This window comes from Montipora capricornis, chromosome 13 (assembly GCF_036669925.1).
Source record: "Montipora capricornis isolate CH-2021 chromosome 13, ASM3666992v2, whole genome shotgun sequence".
Taxonomy (NCBI): domain Eukaryota; kingdom Metazoa; phylum Cnidaria; class Anthozoa; order Scleractinia; family Acroporidae; genus Montipora; species Montipora capricornis.
Window position 1 is genome coordinate 32,006,562 of NC_090895.1, and position 10,000 is coordinate 32,016,561.

A 10,000-nucleotide genomic window follows, 5' to 3' on the forward strand; every position below is an offset into this window, starting at 1 on the left:
TTATGTCAACATTGGCGTTTCGACATTAAAGTTTCATACATCTGAGCACGCTCAACAAGTCGTATAAATAATGGCCGCCATTTCTTTGTGTCTGTAGATTTTCTCTCCGACTGATCTCGACAACGAAGAAGGTTACTCTCGCGTTCTACGAACTCTAGGCTGCTTAGAAAATGTCGCTACTGGTAAGCTACTATCTCTATTGTTGTAAATTGAGCTTTAGCCAGGGCTTTTGTTCGTAATTGGGGCGAGATTCTGTCAACTTCATTGATTGATAGTCATGTGCCTGGTGCATTCTGACAACAAAGCGCTGCAACAGCTACGTAGTGTGGCTCTTGCTGTCAAATCTAATTGTGAAACTTCGTTAAGACTCTTGGATTTTTCGTCAACAAATGGTGTTCATCATGGAAAGTCCAATGGTTTGTAGTTTTGAAACGACGAATTTAACTGTTCGTACCGAATAATGTAATGTATTGGATTTTGTCGTTCGCTATTCCGAGATGACCGAGATGTACAGTCTTAGGAGAACCGTAGCTGCCGAAGTTGTCGATTCATCGTTCAGTTACCTACAACTTTGAGCTGAACACTTATCGACCATCTGAAAGACACCTGAATATTCTTATTTTTTTATCGTGATTGTTCTTACAAATAACAGTTACACTTTGCGCTGTAGACATACAACTTTAAGTTCGTATTATCTTTCAAGTTTGACAACTTGTATAAGCAACAATACGTTGTTGCTTGTGACAGAAATGATCGTTTGTTTAGTGGTTTTTACTAAAGTTGCAGTTGAAGTGTGCTTCTAAAGGTTTCTTCAAATAGTGAAATTCTTTTATAGAAAGTAGCAATAGTATCATGTTTGCTAAACTTGATCGTCTCCCCGTTACGCAAAGCTTTTAATTACTTTAGAAGTTCTTTAGTTAGAATTAATCCCAGATGAGAACGAGACCAGTATTTGCACTTTAGTAAAGTTAGTTGTGACTAACTGGAGGCGATAAATGAGTTACAACTTTAAGAGCGGACGGAACACAGGAGTACTTTCACTTTTTACTAGCATTATGTTTCCTCCAGAGGATGGTGTTGTTGGAACAAAATTATTAACTTAAACGATTTCAAGTGGGACAAAGACGTCACCGTCTCTGTCTTTGTAAGTTTTAATTTCTTTTAGACGCGTGCTAATTGCTTTTAGTTTGAATGCTTTTGATACTACATTTCTGCAACTGTGGATTATGGGAACTACATGTAATTAGGAAGTAAGTGTAAGCAGACCACTGATTCTTTGTTATCACCAAACAATGTTTCAAATTCTTTTTTGTTAAACTTTACAGGTAGTTGATGTACTTTAGGGACAATAATTTGATCTCTTGGAATGTTCTTGATTTTCCAGTTGAGCAGTGATCATTCGTGTTAATAATGAATATGTATATTGTGAGTGTTGATCATGATTAAATTACTTAAGTGTTCGTGAGATGCTTGTGAGTAATCAATAGAATAAGTTTTACTCACCCTGTGATGGCTTTGTGTGATTTTGAATCCAACATGATGTTACCAGTTTTCTATCATACAAGGTAGAAGTTTATTGATAGCCAAACTTACATGTAATTACATCTAAATGAATGTAGTAAGTTCCTTTATGTTTTTTCAAAAACATAGTTAGCATTTCTTTTATCCTTGTAAATTTATTGGTTGTTATCAATAACAACATTGGAGCTTAAAAGAAATCAGTTCAATCTTTGAGATGAAGGTACCGGTTGTGAGAAAGGTTACCGGTATTTTCTGATATGGTGACTTGGGATGCTTCGAAAAGAAGGGTTCTGAGATGTGATATTTTCTTGGCAGGTAAACTGTCTCCAAATAGATAAGAAGGCTAAGCTAATTAAAAAGCTGTATGCATAACTACTGTAAAAGACGTTTTTGGGATGATTTTTGAAATGGAAATAAACCCACATGGGAACTTTGGATAAGCTTTGAGCAAAAGAACAGTGTCCAAAAAAGCCACTTAGTGTGGTTGCGCTGAGGGCTTTTCAATAATTTTTATTTTAAATACCTCTCACCTGATCAGTCTAATTAAGCTTATATGTTACAGGCATGTTGTCTTGTATCTGGATGGTATTTGGAGAACATATTTTCGAATTTGGAGTTCTTCGAGAACTGTTATAGCAAACATCCGAGTTCTGCTACAGCTATACACTGTATCTCTGATAGCGTAAAAGGAAGTCTGACTGGTACTTTCAAACATCACAATGTTTCTTTAAAAGCTTTTTCTCTATCCAATATTATTGATTTGAACTTTGATTGATTAAGCCATTTTTTATGTCTTAATTTTCCTTCTAGTCTCCACAAATGAGAAGGGATTTGTTTAAGGCTTTGCCCAAAAGAAACAATCATAATAATGAAAGCTGAAGTGTCCCTTGCCATGAAGTTTGCAAGCCCTAGCCAAACCACAATGTTTTATGAAGTGTTAAGAAACAACAAGGCTATTGTAGTGCCAATATTTGTAATTAAAGTAGTAGCTCTTGAGCTTGTTCTGTTAACTATATCATAATTAATTTTTGTAATGTTTTTATGGATGAGGCTTGATATCAAGGTGATGTCTAAGGGAAATTAAAAACACCTTTTCGTTCATTCTTTGTCTTATCACTGGTGTGTTTAGCGTACCTATAATGTTGACATTGAAAGTATTACCTATGCATTATTTGTGTGTTGAAATCAGTTTTCAGGAAAGGTTCTGGCTTGCATTTACTAGTTTTATGTTTATTCCTGTTAAATATAGGATATGGTTTGGGAAAGAAATTTACTCAACATCATGAACTAATTGCACAAGCCACTGCACCACAAGATTCAGCTGAGGAGGAAGTTGGTGAAGAGTTAAAACATCTTGTAAGAGTCGTGAACCGTTAACACTCACTGTGTACGTGTATGGTCACGTTAGTGTCATATATTAATGGCATGTCAAATTTTCTTGCATGCATACGTACAACTGATAGCTACATGTATGCTAAGCCTAATGTCACAATAACAAAAATTATTGGTGCCCTTCATTGGAGCCTCAACAAAAACAGGAAATATTATAAATGTTCACAAAAATGTCTTTGATTGTTAGAAATTTCTTGAAGAAGCATGTAATTATAAGACCAGCATTTGAAAATAATTTACAAATCCCAACCATAAATGTTAAAGGAGGTTATGGTAGCAGATGTAGCGGGAAACAACTGCATAGCTATGATCATCTAATTTCTTCTGAGCTTTAGGCTAGCTTGGAGATGAATAGCAAGGACTATTCACCTCTGGTGAGCAAATGGAGAAAAACATAATGGCTTTCTGTCTTGCTTCAGTTACCAAGAAGCAAATTTTATCGATAAACTCAGCTGATTATTCAACTTGTGTGGTATATTTCCACCTTGGTGTTGGTGAGTATGGTGGATATTTACCTCCACTTTGGTGAATAATATAATAATGGTTAAAATTATTATCATTATTTTCAACAAAGTTAACTCAATACCAGAGGAATGTTGTGTCCTATGGCTTTTATTTAATTAAATGGCCTTTCTTTTCTGCATGTTTGAAATTATACGGCCTGTACATGCAGGTTAAAAAAACTTTTTCTTCAATTTCTGTAGGAAATGACAGATTATGGAGGAGGAATTCACCTTGTAAAGGCAGCATTTCCATTCAGCGGACGGGATGAGGATGAGGTATCATGGTAGTCTAATGAGATCTTTAATATCTAGGTTCAAAATGAAGTTCAGGTTAAAATCATTTTAACCTGATTTAATTTCATGTTCTATTGTACGTCTCCTCATCCTATTTATGAATTGAAAATTGCTAAGATTATAATACAGTGGAAACGAGAATCAATCTAGGTTGAAATAATTTTAAAATTTAATTTTTTATGTTTGAACTGCCACACCCATGTTTTATATTCTAATGGATATGTTATTACATGTATCTTATTCATAGCTTTGCTTTGAGAGGGGAGACATACTTGAAGTCACTAAGGTGAGGTATCTGCTTCCTACAAAAATGTTTCTAAGTACTGTATGTAACAAAATAAAATAAAACCTTTCAGACTTTTAACACAATCCCCATCAAGGTGCACAAGTTGCAATAAGCTACATGATAGCGATGGTAGAGAATACTCGTTTATTGGGAATGTTTCCTTCTCAGAATTTCATTAAATATTGCCCCTTGGGGGCTCCCCAGTGACTTGTGTACATAGTAGCTTGACCCTATGCCAGCAACCTTGAGAGTGAAGCAGGCCTAGGGATGTAGATACAAATGTTTATGGGCAAAAATGAGGACATTATAGGTGGGTATGATGAGCCGGAGATCCATTAAATCATGTCTTTGGCATGATTTACCTAGGGGGGTCCAGGGGGCATGCACCCCTGGAAAATTTTGAACATCTAGACTCTCGGAAACACGTTTTCCTTGATTTTAGTGCAAGTTTGATCCCATTTTGGGCATTTGGAACTTTTCCCAGTGAACATAGGTAAACAGATTTCCCACAATAAAGCTTCAATAAACTGGAAGTCAACATTTTTGATGTTGATGTTTATTAGTTGAACTAAACTAGAGTAAAATATGGAATATGATCAATGTGTAGATGACTGAGCGATAAAGTAAGCAATTCTGAGCGAGTCTGTCGTGGAAGTGATGAAGCTTCTTTCAACGATCTCAGCTGGTTGTCTAGAACTTGTTCTGTTACTTTAGGCCAGTTTTAAAATAAATCTTATTCCATTGACCTCAGAATCAGTTTTCTTTCCCCTTTTCCCCTACATATCAAGTGAATTTTGGCCACTACAGGTCTGCTAAGCTAGGAATACGAGATTTGGCATTTACTATTTTGCATACATGTGGGGTAAATAGTACTGCTGACACAAAAGAGCCTGCAACATAGAAACGCAATGCAATTGTTTGAACTAAAAAAAATTGAGTGTTTATGTTCATATCAGTTGCGGTTAAAGAGAAACTAAGGTGCGGGCAAATAAAAAAAAAATTACTGACATTCTTCTACAAACGTTTGGGAGAGAGAGCAAGTTCTTTCTCAGGTGGCTTCTGCCTCATGCAGCCGGAAAAATCATGCTCACAGCCGGGTAATTTTCCTGGCTCCTGTCTATTATCTACATCCCAGAGAAAACTTCGGTTTTATTTTTTTAGGTTGTTGATGGAGGCTGGTGGGAAGGAACCTTCAATGGTAAAATTGGATGGTTTCCTAGCAATTATGTGAAAGAAATTTCAGCAAGTAAGGGTCTTCTTGCCTTTCCTGGTATTTTACATCACATCATATACATAATTCTCACACACAGTGGGAGCCATGTCAAGAAGAAATGGGCAACAGTTTGAAAAGTGAAGTATGTACAGTACTGGCTGCAGGGTTAGCAGCATTACGCACATGTATCATACAGGTCTTTGAATTCCCATATTGCTTGTTTTTCATTAATATGGACCTTAAGCAAGGACGATGGCTGCGACTATGAGAACGCCACATATCAATAGCTTTAATTAGCAAAAACAATAGCTTTGCATGCCCTGCACATGTGTTAGGTTCTTGTCTTGCCAACAACGTGAAATTATCAAATTTGAGGTTGTATGGAGGATGGGAGCACCTGGTGATGATTTTTCAATTTTCTCTATATCCACACTGTTCTCACCAATTTCATTCTTGGAATGTGGACTCACATTTTCCATGCCGAGTGACTTGGAGTAAGCGCAAAATTATTACAGTAACGGGAAATAATATTTTTTTTGACAATGTTGTCGATCTTGCTTAACCCATTGACTCCCAGGGGTTCCCCATTGACGAGTAAAATCATCTGGCGTTAGACAGAATAAAATACTAGGTCTGGCCGGTTTCGGCCGGTTTGGACGTTAAAGGGTTAATTAAGGTCTGTAATATCTTGTGATGTCAAGCATTTCCGTCGATCATTGATTGTTCACTTGTTACAGTTAAAACTTTTGATTCTTAATTGATTAAATAGGGGATACCGGATAAAAGAAATTTCACTTTTGGGGTTTGCAATGAGAACTAAAGATTTATTGATGGATTAGGGCAGCAATCCGAAAATAAAACCTGATTCTAAGAACACACAAGGAAGGCTGTTCAAATTTATCAAACATTGCAGATTCACATACATCACTAAGTGGAAAAATGTACGCAAGCCATGTGTAATGGAAATGGCAGTTTTTACTCCTGTCAAATTACATGCAGACCGAGACTGTGTAGTGTAAGGTGCATGTAATAGTTCCTGTAAAATTTTATGCACACACATTTTGCATGCATTTTACGCACAAGTGCTGCTATTCCTGTGACCAGCACTGTACTTGAGTGCATGAGGAAACACTGAAATTACATCGATAAACCAATAATCTTTTGTTCAGGTCCTGAACCTACGACTCCCGTCACACCACAAGCAACGTCATTGACATCAAACAAGAGGGAAAGTGCAAGAATCTATCATAACCTAGTAAGTGATACATTTGGCTGTTATTATTTTGTTAAACACATCGCTGTGTTGAGAGTGAAGAGTGCTTTCTTAGGTTTGAAAGGGTTCAACTACAGCCAGTTTCAACTTACTTGACAATGGGGTCCCCCTCAGGCCTTAAAGGGTTCAGCAAAACCAGCATTCGCTCAAGCACTCCTTGGTTAGAGGTCTCTGAGATTGAACACAAACGCCCACATTTTTAGCATGGTTTTGCATTGCTAACAACAACTTTGATTAGAAGGAGAGGAGATGGAAATTAAAGTTCTTACAATGCGTAATGTCTCTGGTATTTTCACAATTACAGTAGTTGTAGTGAAGCCAAGGAATAATAGTCGGAATAAAGGAATTCAATAATATTTATAACGGCTTTTAGTACCACAGAGACGTCATTTAGATTGTAACTCTGCGACCAGTGAAGAAATTAACTGTACAACAGCTATTATTAAAATGAATGATAGTCATGGATTCAACCATGCAGGAAGCAAGCATTGGTGTTGTAATAGCAGATGCAGAGGTGTCTGGCCCAGAAAACAACTTAAGCTCATGTTTTGGTTTGCCAGGACATTATGGTTACATCAATGTTTTTTAAAATTTCATGCCAGCAGTTTCAAGAGCTATTTAAACGTAGGTATTTACATTTAATTCTTTCATCCCTGAAGCTGCCCTCATTGAAGAGTAAAATCATCTGGTGTGAGAGAGAGTAAAATCTTCAAGTCTTACTTGCAGGGCGGAGAGGGTTAACAATCGGTATTTTTTTGTCCAGGTGGTACAAAACATTTTGGACACAGAGAGGGCCCATGTTAGCGAGCTTCAAGTAAGTTTGGTATCAGATGAATAGCTCAAAGTAAATAGTGAGATCTGGAAGCTGATGTTTGAACTTACAAGTTCCTGCAGTGCAGGTATCCTACCTCACAATGTTGAAATATTCCAAAGGGAACACTATTGGTAATAGGTGATTTACTTTGAAACGGGATGGATGCTTCAAACTTTAGCCTCCAAATCTCAACACATTTGAGAAAAAGAATTTTTTTCATGAATTCACCCACCAACGCAGCACCTGTTTGTTAGAAACTAAACCCGTCAGATACACATAGACGTTACAGTAGTTCTGATACAAACAGAATGCATGATAACCCAAAGATACATGTAGTAAAATTAATGGGTTAAACCCGGCCAGGAGTCATATTGTAACTACAGTGTATGTGAAGTTTAATGGCTGGGGTGAGTGTAGTCCTGACAAGGACTGTTTAGCATGCAGTGATTGACGTTTCCACAACCTGAGTAGAAGTCATGATGATCATAGTCGATGATTATTTAAAAGTTACTTCTGACCAGGTTGTTAAAATGTCAATGAGCTGCCCTACACAGTCCTTCTCAAAACTACACTATCCCGGACAATCATAGTCACTTTGTTAGCTTGACCACAAACTAAACATTAATAGTGGAAACAAAACTTTCTATTGGTAATACACAGTTCACTTTGAAAGGGGCAGGCTAACATTTTGAAATCTCATCACATTTGCTAATTATTGATCCCCATCAACTGGTTTGAGAAGACTCTTAAAACACCCACCTGTGGTATAATTTCAAATAAGTTTTGATAGTCTCTTTTTCCTTTGTTACTTTTAAGGCCTTACTACAGAATTACTTAAAACCACTACAAACATCAAACATGTAAGTACAGTGTATTATACATGGCTCGTCACGTTTGTGACTGAATTTTTCCCTTTGTGACTAAAATATCAGGGGAAGTCGCAAATTTGTGACTAGTTTTCACCTTCACTCTTTCAAAATAAAAGGGTTAGCAGTTGCCGCTACTTTTGCTTTTGAAATGAAAAAAAGAGTTTCACGGTGAGTTACTCACAATACAGCCTAGGAAAGCGAGGTTGTTAAGACAAAAATAATTAATGTTTTACTGTCATTTTTTTATTATTATAATTATTTTTTAATTTGTAATAAAGTCAGTTTAAAAAGTGTATCTGTAGACCTCTGTAGCGTTTGCTCCCCCTCTCCCATGGAAAAAGAGAAAAATTGCCAAAAAAATTGTAAAAAAAAACAACAACAACAGAACTAAGAAAAAATAAAAATTCCAAAATATTCGGAAGAAATTGCAGGAAAACATTTTGCGTTTGGAACAAAAAATTAGTTCCAATTGCCACTGAGAAAGAAGAAGCGCATTTGTACTTACAAAGATTAACCCAGTCACACCTCAAACGCCCTAGGCTTCCCTCCATCGACGAGTAAAATCGTCTGGCGTTAGACAGAGTAAAATCTATGAAGTGTCACTCTAAGGAGTCAATGGGTTGAAAGCTACATGTATGTGGAATAACTTGAATTAAATAATGTTTCAGGCCCCAGTTGTTCAAACGATGGATAGCGCGGCTTTTCTTGTCATATCATCATCAGTCTTTTGTTTCCTTGTTTTGCATATTCAAATGACAGTTTACCATCTAAAGACATGAAGGTGCTTGCAGGAAACTTTGAGGAAATTGTACAATTTCAGCAGATGTTTGTCAACATTATGGATGATTGTACGCAGTAAGTAAAATGTCAGGCTTTTTGTCAGCCAGCAAGGCACGTAGTTTGCCAGTACAGCTGCTTAAATGTTTAAACCCTTGCTAAATGTTCAATTTTTTTTTTCAACCACGTTTCCAAAAAAAAGAAATTGTAGCCTAATAGGCAGCCAAGTTTTAATTAAGCTATTGTATTGAGAATCAAAATACATTACTGGTCATTTTATCTTTTATCCTGTGCCTCAGTATATGTCCTCTTATACCTTGGAACATTTAAATGTTTGCTTAGTGCCTGACCAGGGTCAGAGTTTAGTATTAATAACTGTACAAATTTATGAAACAACATACCATAATTCTGTTTTCCTCAGCCTTCCATTACCTCAACAAAGAATGGGTGCTGCTTATTTACAGATTGCTCCTCAGGCAAGTTTACGCTTTTTTCACGCAATTTTCTGTTGCTGGCGACAGGCCACTTTACGGGTATTTTTGTAGATTTTTAAACTTTGGGCAGGAATGCTTACTGGAAAAAACCGCAGGGTTTGTACAAAATCTTGAACTCTTGAAAAAGTCTGGAAATTTGCAAACCAGTTTTCCAGACCTGGAAAAAGTCTGGAAAATAAAGATTAAGTATGGAAAAATGGTAAAAAGTGTGAAGTAGTTTTTTGTTCTGAAAACTGAAACAAGTGCTTTATTGCTAAGTGAATTCTTTCAGGTGGTCAAGTCTCATTTAAAATTTCATCTTTGGCAAGAACATTCAATCACAGACTGAGAAGTCTCAGATCTCTCTTATGCCAGCACTGCATCATGGTTACTGTATTTTCATGGGACAAACTTGGTTCCCGTGGTTCTGGAGGTTTATATCAATCAAATATTTCAGTATTATCCTTTCATTTTGAAAAATGGGGAAGTGTGTTTTCTCTGCTAAGTGGAAAGCTGATGAAAGATTTAAGGTCTGGATTGCAGCTGACCCTAAATCAAGAACAAAAGCGAAGTGTGCTGTTTGTG

At 36.6% G+C, this 10,000-nt stretch overlaps 1 protein-coding gene across 1 annotated transcript in view; it reads left to right on the forward strand.

Moving 5' to 3' along the window:
• The window catches only part of LOC138030766 (rho guanine nucleotide exchange factor 7-like), a 55,703-nt gene that overhangs the window by 515 nt on the left and 45,188 nt on the right, over positions 1-10,000 (forward strand). Inside the window, 11 exon segments of the mRNA XM_068878642.1 lie at positions 98-182; positions 270-416; positions 2,771-2,877; positions 3,618-3,692; positions 3,958-3,996; positions 5,158-5,242; positions 6,379-6,464; positions 7,246-7,296; positions 8,113-8,156; positions 8,925-9,020; positions 9,364-9,418. Coding sequence (XP_068734743.1) covers positions 98-182; positions 270-416; positions 2,771-2,877; positions 3,618-3,692; positions 3,958-3,996; positions 5,158-5,242; positions 6,379-6,464; positions 7,246-7,296; positions 8,113-8,156; positions 8,925-9,020; positions 9,364-9,418 — 870 coding nt within the window.